We start from the raw sequence: 25,947 nt of genomic DNA, 5'->3' as shown, positions 1-25,947 counted from the left end.
AGAAAAATAAACAGATGCCAGTCCTTGATGTCTGTCGATTGAATAAAGTTGGAATTGGGGCTCTTCTTGAAACTAAAATCAAGGGAGAGAAAATTAAGGATGTTATGTGTTCTACTTTTGTTGGTTGGGATTATTATAGTAGTTTAAGGTTGGAGGGTAGAATTTTATTGATTTGGAAGGCTAGTTTGGTTCATATTGAAGTTATCCAAGAAAGTGACCAATTTTTACATTGTAAAGTTAGAATTTGCAATAGCAAACATGATTTTTGTCTTACTATTATGTATGGTTCTAATTTGTTGGAGGCTAGGAGAACTCTTGGTATGATTTGTCTCATTTGCTCTTCCCAATTAAACCTTGGGTCATCTTAGGAGATTTTAATGTTGTTTTTGACACTAATGACAGAATGGGTGGGAGATCAATCTCAGTGAAAGAATTAGAGGATGCTCGGAAGTGGCTAGACCTCGGATTGGTTGATGAACTGAAGATAATGGGATCTTATTATACTTGGTCTAATAATCAAGAAAGGGGGAATTGCATATTGTCTAAGTTGGATAGGGTGTTTTCTAATGAGGACTGGTTGGATTCATTTCTGTTTGTTACTGCTATGTCTCAATGGGAGGTGATATATGATCACTACTTTATTCTGCTCAAACAACTTAAAGTCAGAAACATGGGGGTGCAGTCGTTTCGATTCTATAACATGTGGACCTCTCATCCTAGTTTCAGGAAGACAGTATTGGCCAGCTGGTCTAAATTGTTACAAGTAGAGGGTCATGGCTTGGAGCAGATTGTTTGGAAACTTATCTGCCTTAAGCATGTGTTGAAGAAGTTTAATTGGCAGGTTATGGGGGAAGTGGTTTGTAACTATGAGAAAAGTAAAGCTTTATTTCAGCAGCCAAATCCAAACTTTATGATGACCCGAACAATAGTTGTTTGAGTTCAACGGAAAGAGAAGCATTCCTGGAATTTAGTAGACAGGAGAAGCTATATGCTAGTTTCCTTCCACAAAAGAGTAAAATCGATTGGCTTTGTTTTGGTGACGAAAATTCCTCTTTCTTTCATGCTAGTCTGAAGAAAAGGAAAGTCACCAATAGGACTGTGACTTTCATCTCTGCTGAAGGTCAGGTTGAGGATGATTATAATAAGGTTGTTCATCATTTTTTGCAACATTTTAAGAGTTTCTTGGGCTGTGCTAGTAAGGCTTCAAGTTGTATTGACCCTCACATTGTTGCTTTTGGTCCGGTTTTGGGTATTGATGCCCAATTGGAGTTAATCAAACTGTTCTCCTCTCAAGAAGTTAAAGCAGCTTTGTTTAGCATTCATTCCATAAAGAGCCCAGGTCCTGATAGATATGGGGCTGGAATTCTCAAAGCTTTATGGAAGGATATAGGCAAGGAAGTGTCTATGGCAGTCCTTGATTTTTTTGATTCCGGTTATATTCCTAACTTTTTGAATAATACTATCATTGCTCTCATACCTAAGGTGGATCATCCGATTAATGCAGCTAATTTTAGGCCTATCTCTTGTTGTACCACTATTTACAAATGCATTTCTAAAATGCTTTGTAGTCGGCTTGCAACTGTTCTTCCTTCTCTGATTAATCAAAATCAGGGAGCTTTTATAAAGCATAGATCGCTAACTTATAATGTCCTCATTCTTCAAGACTTGATTAAGGGGTACAATAGGAAAAATAGTTCTCCTCGGTGCACGATGAAAATTGATATTAGTAAAGCTTACGACTCAATTGATTGGGATTTCTTGGAGAACTTATTGAATGCTCTTTGTTTTCCTAGTCATTTTATAAGGTGGATCATGGTGTGTTTGAGAGGTACTTCCTATTCTTTGGTGATGAATGGTCGAATTCAAGGTAATTTTTAGGGAGGCAAAGGGCTTAGACAAGGTGACCCAATCTCTCCAATGCTCTTTGTTATAGTGATGGATTATCTTACCCGAATATTGATTAAAGCTTCCAAGGAGAAAGATTTCTGATTTCACCCTCTTTGCAAATCTCTTAATCTTGTTAGTCTTTGTTTTGCAGATGATCTCCTTCTGTTTTGTAAAGCTAATACTAAATGTGTTCAGATCATTCAAAAAAAATTGAGGTGTTTTCTTCTTCCTCAGGTTTGATCATCAACAATCATAAGTCTCGTATCTACTTTGGTGGAGAGTCTGAAGCAGTTAAATCTTCTATTCTGGAGATATCTCAGCTTGTTGAAGGATTCTTCCCTCTGACATACGTTGGGGTTCCTTTGAGACCAACAAAATGGAAGGCAATTGACTATAATATCATACTCAAGAAGATCAGGTTGAGGCTGCATGTCTGGGCTAGTACGCATCTGCCTTATGCCAGTCGGGTTCAACTGGTGCACTCAGTGTTGTTGGGGATTCGCAATTATTGGATAAGTATTTTTCTGTTACCTCAAGGTGTAATTAGAGACATTGATTGTCTTTGTAGGAACTTTCTTTGGGGTGAGAAGGGTTCCCCGAGCCAATTTCATCTTACTTCTTGGGAGCAAGTTTGTTGTCCGAAGATTTATGGTGGATTGGGTTTTAGAGAGGGGCCAACTTGGAATAAAATTCTGCTAGCAAACTTTATTTGGGTTATCTCTTCTAAGCAGGATCTGCTTTGGGTGAAATGGGTGAATTGTATTTACTTAAAAGGGACACATTTTTGGGATTACATGTTACAGCAAGATACCAGTTGGTATTGGAGGAAACTCATCAAACTCTGTAGGTCTTTGTCCAATTTTGATTTGGCTTCTTCTGTAGTGCATGGAAAGCTTCATATGGGTAAGCTCTACTCTCTGTTTCTTCCAGGCAAGCTAGTAAGCTATAAGAAGACAGTTTGGTGTAAACTTTCAGTTCCAAAACACAGGTTTATCATGTGGCAAGCTATTAATCAGAAGCTTCTAACAAGGGACTTACTTCACTCTTGCCATCTGAATATCCCCTGCTTGTTATGTCTAAAGCTGTTGAAAGTCACTCTCACCTATTTTTTGACTGTATATTCTCCAAGAAAGTTATGCGTACTGTCTATGGTTGGCTGGGTGAGCTCATTTGGCCTGATAAGTTTGAGGATTGGCTAAATTGGTTGACTGGTCGAAGAAGAGTTTGGGTGTTTCGTGTGGTGGCAGCGGCTCTTGCTGCCTCAATCTATTTTATATGGATTAATAGGAACACTTGCTGTTTTGAGTTTAGCTGTTGTGTTGTTTCTCAAATTGATTCTTTGATAAGATTTTCGGTTAAATCTAGAGTTCTAAGTATTAATGCTAGGAATTTTTCTTTAAGAGAGAAACAAATGTTAAACTTTGTTTCCAGATTGTAATTTGAGGGGGATATTTTGCTCCGGCCTTTTGTTGTACTAGCTTGTTTGATCAATAATATTTTCTTCTTGATAAAAAAAATGTTTTATTATATTTTGTTAACTCATGTAAAATTTTATTTTAATTCTATTCTCATTTCTCTATTTTTTTACTACTCCCAGCCAAACAAATTATATCTTTAATATATTTGGATTTAAATCCAAAAGTCATTAGAATATAATGACACTATTTATTTACAACAAAACGTTTTGATAATAGTGCTAACTAAACCTGAAGATTATGTAGAATAAAATCACCATAGTCCTAATCTAACAATTAAGAAAGCTTGCCACAAAGGTATATGATAGTATTGTTAGAGAATATATTATATTCAATGGAAATATGGAAAACCAAAATACAACTCTATATAAAAAAATACAATAGACAAGGTAATATTGATTAAAGAAATGTTACAACTCAATTGCACAAAATACAAGTAAATAGAGTGATGTAGAAGAAGAAGATTATAAACTCAAAACAATGATAATACAAGTAAAATAAAAACAACAAGATCAAAATAAAGAAAATAACAATAATAAGAACACAAACGACCACACAATCAAAGTGTAGAATAGTAGGGATCACCAACTTGAACAAGATTCAAATTTTTGTCCAAAAGCTTATTTCCCCCTATTCTCTAAGCACTAAAGGATCTCTTAAGGAAATAGCTCTTTGGAATTATCAAGCTTCTATGGTGTATTTTTCAGCCAAATGCCTCGTGGATAGAAAATTGTATGTCTTACAAGTGAGCAATAGGCTCATATTTATAGAGATTTTGAGACACCATTTGAATTTTAAATTCCACTAACTCACATGGTTGTTACCGATGATTAATTGGATGTTTATGGAATTAAAAAGGAGATTTGAGAGTTAATTAAGTTGTTAGAGCCGTCAAGAAAATTTGGAAAAACTAAAAATTAGCAGTCAGCTCTCCTGGCCGCGGCAAGGGCATTTCTTGCCGCGGCCGTGGCCCTTTGTCCATGTGGTCGTGGCCACCAATGCCCTTGTCACGGCCATAGGCCTTTTTCAACACACAATTTTTGTGCAATTTTTCCAAACGATTTCAAACAACTCCCAATTGATTTTATAACCCCCAAACACATTATTGGGGTTAAAACCAAGTCTCCAATAGTCATTTCATTAATGACTTTGAGTAATTCAAATCAAAAGTGTGTAACAACAAATCTACACAATAATGGGCAATATTTGGGAGTTACAAATTTGTAACTCCAAAATATGTCACATTTGGGCACACATGTGTGTCCAATTTTGTAACTTTCAATAATATGTTACAAGGTGTGACAAATCACATTTTGTCACATTGTTTAATCTAACATTATATTATTTAAAATAATATAACATTCCCCCACTTAGATTAAATAATCACATTTTGTAACACTTATTTAATCAATCAAACATATTATTAAAATATAATATTCTCCCACTTGATTAAATAATCACTCTCTATAGAAACATTTGCATTGACGCATAAAATAAAATGTCTTTCGACTTGAATTTTATCTTAGTGTAATTATCACAAAGTTTGTTGAAATTTTGGTTGCTAAAGCATTGAACCATTATTCCTTGATAACGATCCGGTGATAACACACACACATTTGTTATGTTCACTTGAGACATTAATGTCTCGCTTTTGCACCATTAATGGTCATGTGCACATTCCCTTCATAGACTTTTCTTGAGAATGGCTCACAATTCTCATGAGGGGCGGCACCACTCCTAAGTCTATATAGGTAAAACTCTTACAGTATTTTGTTACCCTAAGATACTTGTCTTTTCAAGACCGAGTTCTATTAAAAAATCTTTCGATTTTAACCCTCATTTTGGTAACACACTAGTACTCATATATCAGATGGGACAAAATTTGAGTACTACTACTATTCATTTGATTGACTTGTTATTACCTATTGAACCTAATACTAGTTTGGTTACTAATATTAAGATAGGTTACCATCAACCGTGAATATATTTAAGGAGTATAGGTCTAATCTCTTGAGATGTAGAATGATTCCATTTGAGTCATTTCTTTTCTCATTTATGCATACTTAAACACTCTCATTATTTTATTCAAACATTGTTGCTAGCTATAATCTGATTAAAATAGTTACCCCTTCAAAATAGTGAGTTTGACCATAGTCAACACCCCCACTATTTTATACTTCAATATCCAAGATAAACATTTTTCTTGAATATTAATTCTAGAAACTTCTTTGTTTATAAAATTCTCCTTTATGTTTTAAATTGATTCCTTCTTGAATCAAAATATTACAAACAATAACTTTAGACACCAAGCATGTCTAGATTTATCCATTTGATACACATATAGCCAAATTTATTTAGAATGTGGAATTTCAAATCACCTATTTGATAGGATGATCAAATTAATCAATTATTATCAACAAAATAATTTGATTAACTTTAGAGCATCACCCCCACATTTCTCACATAGTGATAATAAAATATCACTTTAAAATAGAAATCTCTTCAATTCTACTAAGTCTTTTATCCTCCCAGATAAATCTAAACTTATAATTCTCAAAGTTCATCATGAGTCCCCAAGCCACATGATAAGCTCACAATAAATCAAAATAAATAAAACATCAATGTTAGTTTATTTTGACTCATTTACTTGCAAAAGCAAGACACACTTCTTTGAAGTTAACTTTCACTTAGTCGCTTTCTTTTATAAATTTCACAAAATGAAATATGTGAACACAGATTCCATGTGAAAACTTCTCAAGCAAATAATCACTAATTTTCACTTTTAGTTGTCTAAATAATCTCAAAATTACTTAAACAACTTTTGTGCATTTTCTAAGAGTTTCTTTGAAATTCTTTTCAAAACACCACTTTGGCATCCATTGCTTTTTTTCACTATGATCAATTTGAAGATGTCAAAACACTTAAATCAAAGAAAATAAATATTCATTGATTTATTTAAATACTTTGATTTCTTATACTTTAAAATTGGTTTTACAATTAAAAATGTCCCGTGATTGAGATTAAATTAATCATATCACCATTTTATTATCTTTAACCAAAATGAACAAAATTCTCATCAATTCATTCACTATTTTTGGTTTTAAGATTAAAAATTGCTTCTCCAATTTTGTAATGTCTCATCATTGAGACATTGAATATTTAAGAATTATTGTCACTAAATAGTTCTCAAATATATTTCATTTGACCACACTCTAGACTCCAAGTCTATTGAGTCAATATGTCATCCCACAAATTTTGAATCCACCTTGATCCTTTTTTTTTTTTTTTTGCAATGGAAATACACTTCCAATCAAAGGTGTAACTCCCTTTGGTTCATCTTTTTTTATCTCATAAAATGAGATGCTCATCTTTTAAATGAGAAAAAATTAAATTCTCAAATAGTTCTTTTATTTCCAAATCACATACTAACAATAATATAGGATAAAACCTATTAACATCTCACAAATACTTGCATGATTATATTTCAATATAATTTCACATAATTGTCAACACATATGACTTATATCATACTAACATGGCTCTTTGTAAACATAAATTACAAATATCATACACATATGATTTCACATTTCTATTGATTCACAAATCAATATATTTATACATGTCATATAAAACTCACAAATTTGTCATTCTAATAATTTCTCATTATGACAAAATAAGACAATTATATAACATGCTAGCATATTACCCAATAATCAACTAGATTATTTACACAATATGTTAATTAATCACATATAGCAAAAACACAAGATGTTGAATTATCTTCTAATCTAACCACCATATTTGCAAAAGCAAAGAAGATTAGAAAATAATGAACCTCATTTATAAATTTTCTTCTTCTCATTTCTATCACTATATGAAAGTCATTAGATCTTCTAAGAAAACCAAAGAAAAACATTACATTATCTTACCATCTTTTCAAAGTTGGATCCTCACAAGATCTTTATGGTTTTTCATTCCATTGAAAAGGAAAATAAGTTTTTAATTGTTAGAGAATATATTATATTCAATAGAAATATGGAAAACCAAAATACAACTCTATGCAAAAAATACAATAGATAAGGTAATATTGATTAAATAAATGTTACAACTCAATTGCACAAAATACAAGTAAATAGAGAGATGTAGAAGAAAAAGATTGCAAACTCAAAACAATGATAATACAAGTAAAATAAGAACAACAAGATCAAAAGAAAAAAAAAAGAACAATAATAAGAACACAAACTCTCACACAACTAAAGTGTAGAGTAGTGGGGATCACCAACTTGAACAAGGTAGAAAACCTTTGTCCAAATGCTTATTTCTCCCTATTCTCTAATCACTAAGGAATTTCTCAAGGAAATAGCTATCTGGAATTATCAAGTCTCTGTAGTATATTTTTTAGCTAAGTGTTTTGTTGATAGAAAATTGTGTGTCTTACAATCTCTTATTTATAGAGTTTTGAGGCACATTTTGAATTTCAAATTCCATCAGCCTCCATAGTTGTTACCAATGATTAATTTGATGCTTATGGAGTTAAAAATGAGTTTTGGGAGTTGTTTGAGCTGTTAGAGCCGCTCAAGAAAAATTGGCAGCCAACTCTCCTAGTCTCGGCAAGGGCATTTCTTGCCATGGCCCTCTGTCAGTGTGGTCGCAGCCACCAATGCCCTTGCCGCGGCCATAGGTCTTTTTCAGCACACAATTTTTGTGCAATTTTTTCAAACGATTTCAAACAACTCTCAATTGATTTTGTAACCCCCAAACATATTATTAGGGTGGAGATTTCACTTATGACTTTGAGAAATTCAAATCTACACAATAATGTGCAATATTTGGGAGTTACAAATTTGTAACTGATTTTGTAACTCCAAAATATGTCATATTTGGGCATACACATATGTCCAATTTAGTAACTTTCAATAATATATTACAAAGTGTGACAAATTATATTTTATCATATTATTTAATTTAATGTTAATATTATATTATTTAAAATAATATAACAATTATTGGAAGTAAAAAAAAAAGTCCTACAAAAACTACACAGGATAATGCGACAGAGCACTGAAAAGAAAAAAAAACATATTAAAATAGTGATGCGACATAAAACGTGACACACATTATTATAAATTAGATGATTTTTGTTCATATTTTGGCGACACAAACTCTGTATTTGTAGATTGTCTTACCTAAATTACACGAGTATAAATTGTACACGCCAGCCAACCAACCAACCGACACGACACAGCACCCCCAGTGGCCGACCTCCTCTCCTCTCCTCTCTTCTGTTCGTCCTCCCTTCTTTTTCGTTCCCTTTAATTCTTACTAATGGTCACGGTGACTGGTGACTGGTGACTGGTGTGTAGTTTCTTTCAGCAATAATCCTAGAATTCCCCTTCAAAAATTAAATAAATAATCCTATAATTCAAAAGGGTATTTAGAAAGAGTTAACGTGTGGGGATAAACTCAAGACGAGTCCAAAACATTCCCATACCGCATTCTAGCAGTGTTCTAGCAGTGTTTCCATGTAACACTCACTCAATTAATAGTCTCAGTTTTCGATTGCGACAAGAAAAATTGAGTGACAACGATTGGATTTAGAAAGATGCAAGTCTAAGTCTCATTCCCTTAAAGCTACCTTTTGTGTGGCTGAAAGGCTACATATTACCTACCATTCTAAACTAACCGTTATAACAAAATATAGGGTAAAATTCCACCAATTACTCGTGTCATTATTACTTATTATGATCTAACACCACACCACCCTAAAAAAAGTGTCTAAGTATAGTGGAAGAAAGAAAGAAAAGAGAGAAATCAGATTAACCAATCCAACGGATGCTTGGCGATCCGCCTTTGCTTCGTTATGTTGCACTTGGCCTTTTGATTTTGCTTTTTTGCTGCCCATGCCTGACTATCTCACCATCCCACTTCTCTTCAACAACATTTTTAGATTATTTTAATATAATACATATATTCTCTATGTCTATTTCTCGAGAATATAAATGAAAAATAAATATAGAATATTATATCTAACCTACTTTGTATTCATGTTGATTTTTCTTGTGCATCAGGTTTCTACATCTCATATATTTTATTGTTTTTTTTTTCTCTTTGTTTATTTGAATCAATGAACCCAAGTCTCAATTTCCAAAGAAGTTGAAATAGTAGAAGCACCAGTTTGTTATATTATAGATAGCCAATCTGGTATGGAGATTAGAGAGAGGGAGAGCTATGTGGTCCCATCATTATTGCTATACCTGTAAATGGCAGTTATCTTTGTTTGACATTTGATTAGGAGGGTAAACTGATTGGTATTATTTGGGGTTTTTTATTTTATATTTCTTTCTAAAAGCTGTACAGAATCAGATAGAACATAGAGAAATGTGGAGGAGAAAATGGTGGTCTTATGGAGGTCTGCTACTGAAGCAGACCCAGAAAGCATTTGTGGTTGGCCATGGCTTACAAGGAACAAAAATCCCCATTATTCCTTCTTCTTCTTCTTCTTCTTCGTCCTCACCTACTCCATCTTCTTTGTTCGGAGTTAGGGATTTCGTTACCCAAGATTATAGAATCTCAAGAAACCTCTTTTTTCTTCCTTTATTATCCATTGGGTCGGTTAGGGCATTTTCATCGCCTATCGATGCTTCAAAATCCAATGGCGCCGGTAAAAGAAGAGACGACGACGAAGAAGAAAATGGTGAATCGGAGGCCATATCGTTTTCGGAGGCGAAGAGGCTAATGAGGCTGGTGAACGTGGAGGCCCTGAAGGCGAGGCTTGGGGCAGAAGGGAAAGAGGTGATCTCGTATTGTGAGCTTCTCGAGGCCTGTGAAAGCATTGGGGTCGCTAGAACTTCCGATGAGGCCGCTGCTTTTGCCCGAATCCTTGATGAGGCCGGCGTTATCCTTCTCTTCCGGGATAAGGTCTACCTTCATCCTGATAAGGTACGAAGCTTCTTCTTCTTTTTTATTTTTTATTATTGTTTTTTGGACCCTTTTTTGTGTGTTTTCACCTGATTTGTGGGTCAGCTGGTACCATCGTCGATGCTGTTTTTCGCTTTTTCAATAAACTATTTCTCCATACTTTGATTCTGTTGGCCCTGATGACCATTTCTTTAGCTACAAGCGTTTTCTGCTTAAAGGTTTTGGAAATACTATAACTGTGTATACATATGTGTATTTTTTTTTTTTTGCTGAATATATGTATGTGTATATTATCATATATGAATGTATACTGCTTGAAGGGTTTAGGGAATGTTTAAATTGCAAGAGGAATATACTGATACAACGTATGTGAGGTGTGTTTCACGCGTTTGACGATGGGAATTTTGAGGGGGAAATGGTTACGTTTTGTAATATGTAGAACATGTGTAGAACAACCGTAACTTTGTCTGTTAAAAAAGAAGAATAATAATACGTAAATACATCTATTCTATTCTAATTAAAAAAGAAAAAAAGAAGAAGAAGCGAGGTTTGGTCCGTTTCATTGTGATACGGTACCATGAACTGACCTGTCCAAATTATCGTTCATAATGTTTCGATCACAGGGTCCACCATTAACAAGCAGGAAGGATCCTCATCTTTATCTTCTTCTCTTTTAAAATTTCCAAGAATTTGTTACTTTCGGTTATTATTCTGGCATATCACCATACTACTCCTGTGATTACTTCAACTCAATTTTTCATTTGGAATCAACTCTCAGTTATTTTGGCAAAAAAGCACAAGCATCTACAATAGTTATTATATATTTTATAGTGTATGGTAGATAACTGGGAGTTGCAGTGTTCTTGCATTGTTCACCTGTCAAGGCATGACAAATGCCTAAATAATTTTTTGCAGATAATAGGCCGAGGTTTTGCTTGATATAAATTCATGATTTGGTTCCGGCATCTTAAGACCTGTGTTCTGGGATTTCTGAGCCCTATTAACAATCGACTACATAAATATACTGATGGATTGGTTGTCCTCATTCTTGTTTAGGTGGTGGATCTGGTAAGAAGAGCAGTTCCCATTGCTTTAACTCCAGATGATGACCCCTTGAGAGATGAGCTAAAGATGCTGCATGAGAAGAAGGAAGAAATTGATGTCCTGGCACATAGACATGTCCGACGCGTACTCTGGACCGGACTGATCCTAGCTATGTTGCAGGTCGTGATCTTTTTCCGGTTAACGTTCTGGGAATTCTCCTGGGATGTAATGGAGCCAATTGCGTTTTTCTCCACAACTACTGGATTAGTCATAGGCTATGCCTACTTCATGATCACTTCAAGAGATCCTACGTACCAAGACCTAATGAAGAGGCTCTTCCTCTCCAAACAGAGAAAGCTAATTAAGAAGCACAATTTTGATTCTGAAAGATTCAAAGAGCTAGAGAGAAAATGTAGAACGCGACTAGATGCCACTGCCTCAATTAAAAAACGGGTTGGCCTGGAACTGGATCTGGATGATGCCTTGCATAAAGATTAACATGTCGAGTTTGGGTGGGGAGCTATGATACTTGACAAATTTTTGGAGGAACATATGTCTGTAACAATGCAATCCCTCCTGTTTTTAAGTAGGTAGGGGGCATAGTTTTTACTTGGATTTTACAATTTTTGGTACTTACTAATGCCAACTTCACAAAATCTAACTAGGATAAGTTCAATTTGATGCATTTTAAAGAAGAGATACATATAGCTCCGTAATGTGATGCATACATATATATATTTATATTTTTTTGATCACTTACATAAGCTTATATACGTTATTCTTCTTATAAATTAAAAATTCAGCTTCAAGAGAAGTGATTAGCTCATTGATAGATTCTTCTTGGGATCCATTGAAGTGCTTCACAATATCTGATAGAGTAACCTGCAATAAACCCAAATTGGTAAACCTAACAAGGAAAACAGAAGTTGACAAAAAGTAGATATCAAGCATTGAACTCACTCCATCGTTAAAGTTTTTAATCCAATTTAGTACGGAACTCTCTGTTGCCTCCGGAGGAGAGGGAATTCCTTCCACTGGCTCAATGACTCTTTGTCTTTTTTTTGCCACTGAATCCTCATCGCATTCTATGGGCAGATCTGCTCCCTGTTTCTTGTGGCATCTGGACGTAATATCTGTGAGAGACACCCCAATCTCTTGCAAAGTCAAGCAGACCTTGATATGTGCATAACTTATCTGTCATCATACAAAGCATAATTGAGTGTATATGTATTTTAGTGTTTTCTTCTAGAAAGCATTTGTAGCTTTTCAGAACTTTTAAACTTTACTTTGGTAAATATAATAGATCAAGTAAAATGAATATGCATATAAGGAAATTTCTCCTTCAAAATATTTGGTAAATATTCAAGGTCGTAAGCTTACATCTTCTGGTAATTCATTCTTAATAGGCTTCAACTTTTCTTTGGAGCCAACCTTCAAAATGGCACTCTGAATATCTGACAACATTTCATGTGTGAATCCGATCTCTTGGAAAAATCTTGTCCAATCCATTGCCAACCCTTCCCGGGCGGCATCTAATATATAGTCAGCAACAGTCTGTTCTTTTATAGGAGCTGACCTACCTGGGAAGTTCTATGAAGAAAAAAGAAAAGCCAGTGATTGAAACACAAATCTAGGAAAATTATGTATAGTGTAATTATAAAATAAATAAACAAATAAAACCTACAGCAATTTTCTCTATTGAGAGACCATCTTCCTTCCACATTTTCCAAGCATCAAGCTTCGCTGGTGTTAACTTTCTCGGTTGATTGGGCACTACTCCCTGTTGATCAGGCACTGGATAGACTTTTCTTGCAATAGCAGTTTGTACGCTTGCTTCTCCATCCAAGGAAAGGTTAAGACATTGTGATAGTTGCTTAATAATTTGAAGAAAACGATCTCCGTGTTTTGTTACAAAGTGCTGCAACATTAGATCCATTAAGATTTTATTCAGCCATCGAATATTATGTTAAGTTTCAGGTATGCAAACAGTAGAACTGAACTATTTGGCTCAAAATTGATTATTGACATAAATTGGTGACCTAAATGTCAAATGGTAAAAATGTGCATGATGCAATAAAAAGAATAATCAAATTTGTGGATTGCAATGTCATTTCTCCCATCCCAAAGAGGTACCTGGTTGACACCATCGATGTTTGCTAACCGTGCTCTGGTAGATGGTCGAGTCAATGCAATTCTTTTCATTGTCTGGTCGCCACATATGGCATAGCTGCAAAGGAGTAAAGAACAGATAAATTTCCATGCACCAGCTCTAGGAAATTTGTCAAAACAAATTTTCTAACTGGTGGCTTGGACAATATTATTGTGAAAGAGAATGGAAGAACCCTTACGGAGCTGTTCCAAGGTCCTTTGCAAGTTTCATTCTTTCTTCTAGAAGCATGTGGTAAAATTTTGCCTCAGTCTAAAAAATAATGTGCCGAACTGATTAGCTAAAGTGAAGCAAGGGTAGCAGATAAAAATTTATGAAACAAAGATAATCATATCAAGAGTAAAAATGAAACAAGCATACTCCATTTGAGATATTTAGAAAATTAAAAATCATCTCCTTCACTTATGAAATTAGCAAACTAACTACATTGCAGTAGTACTTAATGACCAACCTCTGAAAATCCTTCACTCTCCAAAGTAGCCAAACTTTTAATTTCTCCATCACCTGAAACGCTTTTATTTTCCTCATCATCCATCATTTCACTGGTCAGTGACAGAACCAGGGGCGGTTGATTATCAGGTGTGGCAGAACTAAGAAACTGTTCCCCTTTTGGACTCACTCTGATGCATGAATGAATAAACTTAATTTAATAACTGAAAGCAAACACCACATGCAGCTTTGAATGAAATTTAGATGGAAAACTGTGCACCTTATAGTTTTGAACACATCAGTTACAGTTTCCGTCAAATAATCTGTATGTATTACAATCTCGAGTTATAAACAGGTCAATGACAAAAAGCCATTTTTATCAGCATAAACCATAGATAACTTGGATAACATCCATCCAGGCATTCAGGGCAAGTGTCAATGCAATATGCTGCAAGCAGGTTTACAAATTTTACTGCTGATTTGCTAATTATTTGATAGCCATGATCCTAGGCAGATATATTACTAGTACCCGCTAATTAAATATATCAAGCTACTGCAGTATTCAAGCGCTGGGTAATTTATAATGATGGTCAACTCAAATCAACTACAGTATTAGAAGTCTAATCTGTATACCATTAGAAATCAACTGATAAGCTAGTGCTTTCCACCAATTTGCAGAATAATCCTTGCCAAGACCATGAAGTGGAAGCCTGTCAAACTGAGCATCCAGAATCTTTTTTGCCTGCAGCAACAGTACAAGGACAAATCAGAGAAAAAGAGGGGGGGAGGGACTCAAAATACATCAATTGTGCACCTTTATTTATATAAAAACAAAACCGTACAGTATAAATCTCCATTACACTATATCAATCTAGTAGCTACAAATGGTAAATTAACTCAATAATTACAATTCCATTTAAAGGAAGAAATGCTGACTACAAGAAGAGGAATGTCCTCACGAGTAAGGAGGGCCAAATGTTATAGAAAATTGAATTGCCGAACTTCTCACAGATAATATAAATTTTAGGCAATAATAATTTTCAAAGTTAGCCTACCCCATAACTTCCGTTGCTGAAGGATTTGCCCGTATGCCAGGTTAGCAACTCTAAATTATTTCCTAGTTTTCTTTAAAGGTAGCAAGTTATGCATTGGTTAAATTCCAAACAATTTCTTCTTTTTCTAAGAGGAAATGATTCAAATGAGAGGGGGAAAACTAACAGGGCAACAACCTTCAAAGCTATAAACAAAAAATGTGCAGACATGTAAGTCTTTAAGCACTAAAGATTCCCAAAGGTAAACCAACTTTAGTTTAGACAGCATAAGAATAACATATAACACTAGGTCTTATGAAGATAAATAATTTAAAAACAAAGGCAGATACTGTGAAGAAAATTATAAGAAACATGAAATAACACATATATATAGCAGATAAGAAAATAATGTACTAAGATACACTTCAAATTAAGACAAATCTACCATCCCTAACGATGAAACTTACACGAGAACCACGGAGAATGTCAACAGGCATATTCAAGCCCCATCTACCCTTGCATGATCGAATACAGGCCAGTAGAAGGAATGCTTCTCTAGACATGTCACGCTCCTTCTTTGAGCGAAGGCAATTATCACAATTTCCTGAAAACATAATAACAGTCAACAAAGAGAAAAACTTTAAACTTTGATGCATAAGAGACAGGAAACACTGTGCAAGTAATAAGGTAAATAAGCTGAAACAACAATGTCAATTATATTTATATAATTATTAAATCATTGGGAAAAATAATTTCAATGTTCAGAAGTGATATTAACTCTTAATTGACTTTTCTATTATAATATTATTTGACTGAATATTATCAAACATTAATGGTATTTTATAATTGTCATTGATACAGTTCTACATAAGCTAAAGTTGATACTTTTTCCAAATGCATTTTTAAGATTAAGCTATAGACTAAAGAGTAATATCAAAACCTTAACCAGGGTAATACAGTATTCAAGCTAAGAACACCATATGTTTCAACTAAAAGCCTAGTATTAGCAGCTATTGATGAAATCAATAATGTTAAAACCCCAAAAAAAACTGGAGAAGTATAATAATTCAAAAAAAAAAAAAAATTTAAAAATTGCTAAGAAGAAATTATACTTGAATTTCTATAGCAAAAATCATTACTCTGGATAAGATTATTAAAAAAAATCTAGGAAAGAACAACAATTCCAATGCAAAAGGTGAGAGGAAGCAAATTAATAAACTCAAGTAAAATCCAACCACATTTATCAGCTGTATAATTCTCCCCAAAATGTTGAAGCAAGGACTTTCTTCTGCATGTTGTCAACATACAATAGCGTTGTGCAGCCATCAACGACTCCATAACAGCTTTTCGCTGATTTGCCTGGTAAACAGCACCCATAAGTACTCTCACAAGGCAGTGATAAACCCACAAAAGCAATTGTTACTAAAACTTGCTTACTTCAAATGCCAAGTAAACTACAAGTTTAATTTAGACAACATGTATATAAGGCAATCAACTAATTATGGAGCTTAATAGAGCAGATCAGTTGAGAGAAAAGAATACGTACTGTTTGTGATTCAGCTGTATAGAAGTCACCTTTTGCAAAATCACTTCTTGTGTAATAAAGCCAACAGATGGATGGCACGCCATCTCTCCCACAGCGCCCACTTTCCTGGTAGTAGCATTCTAGACTCTTGGGACAACCATAGTGTATTACTTGTCTTATGTCCGGCTTATCTATTCCCATACCAAAAGCAATAGTAGCGACCATGACATGTAGTTCATCTCTTATAAATAATCTGGAAAGAGATGAAGAATTAAAAAATGGGATTAGTTATGTCTGATAAACATCATAGCAATCCTATGGTAATGAAAGAATGGGAGCATCCAATCCCCCAACAAGTGTATTCATGACATGAGAATAATGAAAGCTTGAAAGCTGCTACTCAAATATACATCAAATGAAAGATGGAACCTGTGGGACTCAGCACGAGCTTTATTATTCATTTGTCCATGATACATTCCAGTCTTGATGCCCACATCCTGAAGTGACTTGAATATCTAAGAAAAAAACAAGGTGAATAGAAAGAACAAAACAAAGTAAGTGATTTGAAAATACAATTAAGAACAAGAAAAATCTTACAAAAAGCCCACAAAAATCTGAAGACAAGTCATGATTAACATATAGTAGCTGTGCATATAAAAAAAAGATATATACCAATCTCTATTATCTAGCAGATGAAAAATCCCATCTCACAAAAAAGTAGAGGCATATAAAAAATGAACCTGCTCAACATCCTTAATTGTCGTGCAATAAATAATGGTTGAACCAGCACTAGCTACATATTTTGCAATCTCTTGAACAAGCTCATCCACGGATGATTGACCACGATTAAATAACTTGACACCATAGAAGAGATTTTGCCTGTCAAATGAGCCTACAGAGACAACGGGGTCTTTCATCTTTAGAGAGTTGATGATATCATTTCGAACCCTGGAATAATGCATTAAAAATAATCAAATCAATAAATAAAGCCTCACTCACCAATTAAAACTAGAAGCAGGCTACTCTTAATAGAAAATAATAACAATGATATGACCAAACTTAACGATTAGGTGCATGTTTAAAATGTAATGTCAAAAGAAACAAAATACATAAATATTAGAGAGAGAGAGAGAGACTTTTCAGTAGCAGTGGCAGTTAGGGCAACAAATGGTACATTAACTAGAATACTGCGTAACTTGTCTAATTGCTTGTATTCCACCCTGAAAATCCAAAAGTACAAATTCCTCAAATAAGGATGGTGTGGGAAATCAGGAAAATGGTTTATTAGTCCACAGTGACAGAGACAAGAAATGGAAAAATCTTCACGATCAAAAACTAAAGACACAAGAAATAAAAGTAATAGAAAACCTTAATAACAAATTAAAAACTGAATAAAGTACTCTGCATAGTAATTGAAATTTAAAATTAAAATTACATAAAACATTTAAAGAGAATAAATAGAAATATTTCCAATAGAAAATCAGCTAAATTGATCACAAAAAAATAGCCTTCTGCAAAGAAAATTCAATCCAATTAATTTGATTAACCAATATACATATTTAACTATGGATAAATTTGAGTTTAAGACTACTGAATATTATCAATCATCTAGGGACCGTAAGGATGTTGTGGACTTGCCACCAATTCCTACTTGTAGTCCCAATTTAGATAGTGTAACGGCAAATTTATCTACTGCAATAGCAGATTCAAAAGGCAGAGGCTAAATTTCTGAAAAGACAAAGTTGGAGCAAGTAATAAGCAAACATGATTACCTGAAATCATGCCCCCACTCTGATATACAATGAGCTTCATCAACAGCGAACAAACAAACTCCCACATTAAGCAAATTTGACCAGAAGCTGAAAATGAAACCAAAAATCAAGACATCAGTTCGTGTTAAAGAAGTCATCCAACATTATAAAATGTCACAAAAATTTCAACTCGCGTTTATAACTATCTGGAATGATTTTGTTACTTTGTACACGAACTCAATTTAGGACTCAATTACTAGTAAAAAAAATCACTATTTCCTCCTCTCATTCTAAGAATTTTAAAACATAATTTCCAACAAGGCTTAGATAAATTCTAAAAGAGTTGAAGTACTACTACACTACCAAACCTTAATGCATTGCATATGTTCACTCAGATGCATCGGCATCCTGCGAAAAATGTACATATAACAGTTTGAAGCACGGATCTCCAAGATAGTGGCACATCATTTAATGGAAAACCAATGATACCTGTTAGGGATCAAGCATGCCTTTTCCGGAGTCATATATAGGATATTGAAATGACCATTCTCGGCTTTCTTCTGGACAGATAGATCAGTCTGAGCACTTCCAAGGAACTCAGCTTTAATGCCCCGTTGTTTCAAAGCCATCACCTAATAAAACGGAATGAGAAAAATGTTCCTAATCCCAAATTTTTTAACCAATGATATGTCTGAACACGAATAACTTATTAGCTACAAACTTACCTGATCTTGCATCAAAGATATAAGGGGACTCACTACAATTCCAGTCTTTCCAGAAACCAAAGGAGGTACCTGATAACTATAGTCCCGAAATTAAACAAAATTATTAACACGAAATTGAAACTTAAAACAGCAGCCGGAATAGAAAACTGTTGCCTCCCCGGGCTCAAAAAAAAAGGATTGATTTAGGGTAGTTTACCATAAGGACTTGCCACTTCCAGTAGCCATGACCACCAAACAGTCTTTTTTGTCTAGAATTTTCTCGATCACTTCCTTCTGGTACGGCCGGAAGGAAGAATAGCCAAAGTAATTCTGTGCAACCAACCAAAATCGATATTATACAGATAAAATCTATATTCAGTAATACCTTAATACATTTTCCTACAGCGCCATATTAAGATTAAAACTTTGAAGAGGATAAACCCTAATCCGTATAGAGAATCATCAATGAGTGATAAGCAGTGAAACGAAATAGAGAAGTGTAAATGAAGACGAATAGTTTTTATAAATACCTAAAAATAATTATTAAAAAAATTAAAGTAGAAAATTTTTACTTTGAGTATGGATTCCATTGTTGTTCTGAGTTTCGAGCTTGAAAAGATGGGCGTTGAGGCGGGAAGAAGACACATCAAAAGCTCTCAAGAAACGAGAGAGACACAGAGCACTGCATTGGGTGCACTGCCACTAATGGTGTTGTATTGCTATTTGTATAATAATTTTTTAAACTTAAATTGTTCATTTCTTTATTTATTTTATTTTTTGAGGAAAATATATTCCCGCCATTTGTTTAGTGGGCTTGTTGTGAACTCTGACGCTTCTTTTTTTTCTCGAGTGAAAATTGTTAAAGGAGAATTCAAATAGTTTAATAAAGAATTTTCATTGTAGACTTCTGTCATTGGAATTGTTTTGTTTGGTAAATATACTTTCAAATAGAATTTTGCTCATTCTGTCCAAAATATGACGTGTTAGGTAAAAAAATATTAAATATTATTTTTTATTAATTAATTGATTTTAAATCAGAAAAATTGATAAAAATCATTTTAAAAAATAAAAAAAGTAATATTTTTTTTTTAAATTTATTAAATTATATAAAATCTAATAAATAAAAAATCAATAAATATAAATAATTTTTAATCCAAATATAATTTTGAAAAAACTAAACTCAATATTTCTAAAGTAAATTCTACTTTGAACTAAACTAAACTAAAATCTTTAATTTTTTTGCTTAATTGTTTTCTAAATGTGTTTAATTATCTACATTTAAAATATAGATTTGGTTGAATGTTGAATTTAATTTAGTTTAAAGATTTTAATTTAGTTTAGAAATATATATTTTAGTTTTTTTAATTGTATTTGGATTAAAAAAATATTATGTTTATTGATTTTTTATTTTATTGGATTTTATATAATTTAAGAAATTTAAAAATAAGTTGTTATTAATTTTTTTATTTTAAAATGATTTTTATTTATTTTTCTAATTTAAAATCAATTAATTAATAAAAAATATTTTTTTAACTATCACGTCATCAAACCGTTACTATTAGGGGTGTTCATCAAACCGCTCATACTACACCACACCACACTACATTTTGTGATTTGGAAACATTCGCGTTATGGTTTGTATTTTTGCCAAATTGCGTGGTGCGCTGTAGTTTGCGATTTTGAAATTTATAAATGCGGTTCAAACCGCACTGCATTGCATCGTTATATATGTTAATTTTTTATATATATTTCTTTTCAATTTTACTACATTTAAACTTAAATGCACATATATTTATATAGTATCATATACACAATATCTAGAAAAAATTATTATATTTCAAAGGATGCTAATACATATTCTACTTCAACCTAAAAATATTCATCCTTAATCAAAACCTTTACTTCTATATCATATTGTTTTCTTTGTTATTAGTTTGTTGTAATTTTATTATTTTGCTAAAAATTTATTAGTTTGTCGTATATTTATTATTTTGTTAAAAACTCTTTAGTTATGAGCTTTATTATGAATCTTTCTTAATTATAATGTTTAATTGTTAAATTATTTGGCAATAGGTATAAACTGTCAACACCACACTGCACTGCATTTTTGCGGTGCGGTTTATGCTGTGCAAATTGCGGTTTGGAAAATTGCTCAAACCGCAAATGTAATTATCTCAATTTAAATCCATCGTGTTGATATTAAAAAAAATACATCATGTTGTAATAATAATTTAACTCTAAAAAATCATATTTTAAGTCACAACAACATTTGTGACTAAAACATAAAATAAATAAAAAAAACTATTGCTAAAAGTCAGGCCCGGCCCTAGATGTCACGGGCCGGCTATTTGGGTACTCCAATTAGACGGAACGTGCAAAAATTGCAGACACTTCAAGCTAGCAAGTCAGCCTACAACACACACCTGCAGGCAAACAAACTCAGTGGTTAGCCACATACACATCTCGGGCATGCAACGGGCAATAACGAAGTATGAGAATGAACAAAGCAAGTCATTCCTGGGAACGTCCACACAACACAAAGCACACAACAAGGCAAGTGGCACGCAATGGCCCAATGAAGATAACAAACTAGTAACGCATAGGCAACAAAGGAGCATACAAGGGCAAGTATGGATAAACATCGTTTTATTAATATATAGCCTTGATAGGGCAAGGGAGTACACAGCTTTGGCCCCTATCTCCTGATGGCCATGGTACTTCCCTAAGTCACCAGGTCACCTCCCCCTAAGGAGCCTTCTAGGGATACAAGATCTTCCCAGTAACATATATGATTTTTGTCTGGGAGACATATGCATAATTACAAAACTGCCACTACCCTATCCCATGAGGTTGCTTGGTGCAGGACTTGACTAATGATCAAGCACCAAGGCATGCTCACTTACAAAATGGCCCCATGTGGGTGTGCCAAAGGGGCAGCATGCCACACTCTCCCCCACTCAATTCTTCGGCGTCCTCAACGAAGTAGCTTATAGATCTTCAATCTTCTGCATGAGCTTCTTCAAGTCTTCTGCCCTCTCCCAGCTAATCTCGTCATCTGCGAGCCCCTTCCATTTTACCAGATACTCTTTATGCTTTTTACGGTCAGTGGTGACCGTCCTTTCCGCCAGGATTTCTTCAGGTTGACGCTTGCTCCTTGGCTGAATGATGACTCCTCCTCTGGTTGACTAGTTGCGCTCTGGATTTGCTGGATCTTCATGATACAGCTTCAAGTTGCTAACGTGAAGGACTGGGTGTATCTTCATCCATGCTGGTAGGTCGACTTTGTAGGAAGTTAGGCCAACTTTTGAGATGATTGAGACCGGACCCTCGTACTTGCGAATGAGTCTGATGTCTTTGTCTCCTCGGAATCTCAACTGTTCGGGCCTCAGCTTGATTAACACTAAGTCACCTGCTTTGAACCCTAGTGGTCTATGCTTCTTATCTGCCCACTTCTTCATTCTTCTTAATGCTTTTTCTAAATAAGCTAGGGCAATCTCTGTCGTTTTCTTCCAGTCTTTTGTGAAGTGAAAGGCTCGCGGGTTCCGACCACGGTATTCATCCACTGTGTGGGGCAACAGTGGTTGTTGTCCATTAACAACTTCAAAAGGGCTCTTATTCGATGAAGAACTCTTTTGAGAGCTGAAGCAAAATTAAGCTACATCGACTAGTTGCGGCCAATTCTTCTGATTGGCATTGACAAAGTGGCGCAAGTACTCCTCCAACATCCCGTTGAATCTTTCTGTCTACCCATCTGTCTGTGGATGGTAGCTCGAGGATATGTTCAATTCTGACCCCAAGAGACTGAATAGTTCGGACCAAAAGGTCCCAGTGAATCTTCCATCTCGGTCACTAACAATGTTCTGGGGCACTCCCCAATATTTGACAATATGCTTGAAGAATTGTCGGGATGTCTCCTCTACCGAACAGTACTTCGACACCGGGATGAATGTTGCGTACTTTGAGAATCTGTCCACGACCACCAATATCGCACTTAAATCCCCTGTCTTCAGTAGGATGGCTATAAAGTCAAGCGACATACGCTCCCATGGTCAGCTTGGGACTCGCAACGGCTCCAACAACCCAGGTGTCTTGTTCCTATCGACCTTGTCTTGCTAACAGACAAGACAGGTCTTGGTGTACTCCACTACATCATCTCGCATTTGTGGCCAGTAGTATCCTTACTTCAAAAGGGCATGCGTTCTCTGCCACCCTGGATGACCTGCCCACAAGGTGTCATGACACTCGCTTAGTAATGTCTTCCGCAAATCTCCAGCTTTCGGAACATACAAGCGACCCCCTTTGGCCCACAGAAGATCATTCTCCACCCAGAATTGATGAGTCTTGCCTTCTTTTACGAGCTTCAGGATGGTTCTGACAACCGGGTCTTTCTCCAGGTTTTCTTTGATGCGCTCCTTGAGTGGAGTGTTAACCACGCTAGCTGACAAACTAGCCAAGATCTTTAGAGTCGCCAATTCTGCTTTGTGACTCAAGGCGTCAGCTGCCTGGTTCAAGCGTCCTGCCCTGTGCTCAAAACAGAAGTCGAATTCCGCCATGAACTCCTGCCATCGAGCCTGCTTAGGGGTCAGTTTCGGCTGAGTACGAAAATGACTAACCGATGCAGTATCCGTCTTCACCATAAACTTTGACCCCAGCAAGTAATGTCTCCACACTCGCAAGCAATGGATAACTACGAGGAGTTCCTTCTCCTAGGCAGTATACCTCCTTTCAGCTTCAGACAGCTTGCGACTCTCATATTCTACCCGGTGGTCTTCTTGTACTAGTACCCCTCCCAAAGCATAATCTGAGGCATCTGTCTGTACTTCAAAGGGCTTGCTAACATCTGGCAAGGCAAGGACATGATCCTTCATCATGGCTTCCTTCAAACTCCTAAATGCTTCAGCACACTTGTCAGTCCACGCCCAAGTCACACCCTTTTTTAGCAGCTCAATCAAGGGTGTCGCTCTACTTGAGTAGCCATCCACAAATCGCCTATAGTAGTTGGCTAGGCCCAAGAAAGAGTGGAGTTCTTTCACGTTTGTGGGGGCTTTCCATTCTTGGATTGCCCTCACCTTCTCCAGATCCATACGAATTCAGCCACGCTCCACAACGTGGCCTAGGAACTTGATGTTCTCCTGTGCAAATGAGCATTTCTCGCGCTTCACATATAGCTGGTTCTCTCTCAACTTCTGAAACATTTGAGCCAAGTGTTCTTGATGCTCTTCAATCGTGGCACTATAAACCACGATATCGTCCAAGTACACCACCACGAACTTATGTAGATACTCGTGGAATACTTGGTTCATCGGTGTGCGGAAAGTGGCAGGTGCATTTGTCAACCCAAACGGCATTACTCGAAACTCAAATGCTCCATATCGAGTAACGCACGTTGTCTTTTGGTCATCCCCATCTGCGATCCTCACCTGATAATAGCCCGATCTCAAGTCCAACTTTGTGAAGTATTTGGCTCCACCCAGCTGGTCGAACAAATCAGCGATCAGAGGGATGGGGTAGGTGCTGCGAACTGTCACCTTGTTGAGAGCCCAATAATCAATGCACAGTCTCAAGCTCCCATCGTGCTTCTTCTGGAATAGCACAGGTGCGCCAAATGGCGCCTTCGACGGTCTGATGAAGTCTGCCTCCAATAACTCTTTTAGTTGTTTCCTCAACTCTTCTAGCTCAGGGGGTGCCATTCTGCAAGGCACTTTTGTTGGAGGTTTCGCTCCCGACACCAGCTCTATCTAGTGATCAACCCCTCTCTTTGGTGGCAAGGCTTTGGGGAGTTTATCTGGCATCATGTCCCCATACATCTTAAAGACCCTCGTAATTTCTAGTGGAACAATCTCTTCCACTGCTTCTTCAAACACGGTGGGTACCGCTACATAAGTGGGCTCCTGCTTCTTCACACCCTTCTTGAACTGTAAAGCTGATAGAAGCTTCACACCAGGGGTGGTTTCACCTTTGCAGGCACCATTGAAGGAGTCTCTCCCATTATGAGCAAACTCCCAGTGGCAAGAATTGGAATGGCACCTTTCTCGGTTAGGAAGTCCATTCCCAAAACTACATCAAAGTCGTCCATATGGACCACCACTAAGTCAGTCTGCCCCTCCCACGTGTCGATTCTAACTTTTACACCTTTAGCCACGCCATTTGTGGCCAAGGCCTTGGAGTTGACCGCTTTCATGTGACCTGTATCTTTCTCCAGTTTTAGTCCCAGTCGCTTGGCTTCGAGTTCAGAGATGAAGTTGTGGGTGGCGCCAATATCGATCATCACGCTTTTGGTGGGCTTGTCATTGATGGTTGCATCTACGAACATTAGTCCCTTTCCCAGGGTCTTCTTCCCTTTTTCGCCATGTTTCTTGATATCATTCAACAGGCAGACAACGCCCATGTGCGCGTACTCTTCGTCCTCCTCTTCTCCTTCGCCATGTTCTTCTTGGCTAATGAGGGCATTCAACTTGCCCCTGTAAGGGCAAACTGCCAACTTGTGTGGTCCTTTGCAGAGCCAACAAGCTAGCGGCTTCCTCCCTGCAGCAACATCTGTACCACTGGAAGAACTGGACTTTGCTGTCCTCTTCTCTCCCGCACTCTTGCCCTGCCATGACTTCCCAGACTTCTTACTCCCAGTGCTACTTGAACTGGTTAAAGGGGTAGCCCTTTTCGGCAGGCTGCTCTCTGGAGTGTAGTCTGTCAAGCGTTCAGCAGCAGCTTGAGCGGTGGCTAGGTTGGACACACGTTGTCTCTGAAGTTCTTACTTGGCCCACGGTTTTAATCCCTCGAGGAAGCAGAAGAGCCTGTCTACTTCGAACATGTCCTTTATATCGAGCATTAGTCCCAAAAACTTCTTCACATACTCTCGGACTGTCCCGACTTGTTTAAGCTCTCGCAACTGGTGTCGAGCCATGTAGGCGACATTTTCTGGCAGAAATTGTGTCTTCAAGTCTACCCAAGATGTGATGGTGCATCTACCATTCTCAATGTCGTCATACTTTGTCCTCCACCACACCTTGGCATCCCCA

General features: G+C 36.0%; 2 protein-coding genes across 3 annotated transcripts; one reads left to right on the top strand and one right to left on the bottom strand.

Annotated features, from left to right (window-relative positions):
- The first annotated feature begins 9,000 nt into the window (after positions 1–9,000).
- On the top strand, positions 9,001–12,079 carry LOC133788275 (calcium uniporter protein 6, mitochondrial-like). Its single transcript, XM_062225695.1, has 2 exons — positions 9,001–10,301; positions 11,337–12,079. The coding sequence occupies exons 1-2, from the start codon at positions 9,741–9,743 to the stop codon at positions 11,820–11,822; spliced, it is 1,047 nt and encodes a 348-aa protein (XP_062081679.1). The 5' UTR covers positions 9,001–9,740; the 3' UTR covers positions 11,823–12,079.
- Positions 11,862–19,746, bottom strand: LOC133788273 (uncharacterized). 2 transcript variants are annotated; one of them, XM_062225693.1, is made up of 20 exons: positions 19,504–19,745; positions 19,149–19,261; positions 18,953–19,028; positions 18,717–18,859; positions 18,249–18,335; positions 17,613–17,696; positions 17,217–17,424; positions 16,906–16,991; positions 16,498–16,729; positions 16,187–16,310; positions 15,419–15,555; positions 14,554–14,662; positions 14,201–14,243; positions 13,943–14,111; positions 13,673–13,743; positions 13,458–13,551; positions 13,009–13,242; positions 12,705–12,914; positions 12,285–12,518; positions 11,862–12,206 (listed from the first exon to the last, which is right to left on the bottom strand). In XM_062225693.1, the coding sequence occupies exons 1-20, from the start codon at positions 19,576–19,578 to the stop codon at positions 12,081–12,083; spliced, it is 2,655 nt and encodes an 884-aa protein (XP_062081677.1). In that variant the 5' UTR covers positions 19,579–19,745; the 3' UTR covers positions 11,862–12,080. The 2 variants fall into 2 exon arrangements, with proteins under 2 accessions (XP_062081677.1, XP_062081678.1); XM_062225694.1 differs by lacking the exon at positions 17,613–17,696 and having other exon boundaries at positions 19,504–19,746.
- Between the last annotated feature and the right edge of the window lie 6,201 nt (positions 19,747–25,947).

Source organism: Humulus lupulus, chromosome 7, assembly GCF_963169125.1.
Source record: "Humulus lupulus chromosome 7, drHumLupu1.1, whole genome shotgun sequence".
NCBI classification, from domain to species: Eukaryota; Viridiplantae; Streptophyta; class Magnoliopsida; order Rosales; family Cannabaceae; genus Humulus; species Humulus lupulus.
Note: the sequence above shows the minus strand (reverse complement) of the source record. Positions and strands in the feature narration are given on the sequence as shown.

Bases quoted from the DNA above. Each gene is read 5' to 3' on its own strand.
- LOC133788273 (XM_062225693.1), bottom strand. From the start codon at position 19,578: ATGTGTCTTCTTCCCGCCTCAACGCCCATCTTTTCAAGCTCGAAACTC. The intron at 17,697-18,248 runs GTAATCATGTTT...TTGGATTTTCAG, and splicing joins GAGTGGGGGCATGATTTCAG to GGTGGAATACAAGCAATTAG. The intron at 12,207-12,284 runs GTGAGTTCAATG...GGTTTATTGCAG, and splicing joins TTAAAAACTTTAACGATGGA to GTTACTCTATCAGATATTGT.
- LOC133788275 (XM_062225695.1), top strand. From the start codon at position 9,741: ATGTGGAGGAGAAAATGGTGGTCTTATGGAGGTCTGCTACTGAAGCAG. The intron at 10,302-11,336 runs GTACGAAGCTTC...ATTCTTGTTTAG, and splicing joins TCTACCTTCATCCTGATAAG to GTGGTGGATCTGGTAAGAAG.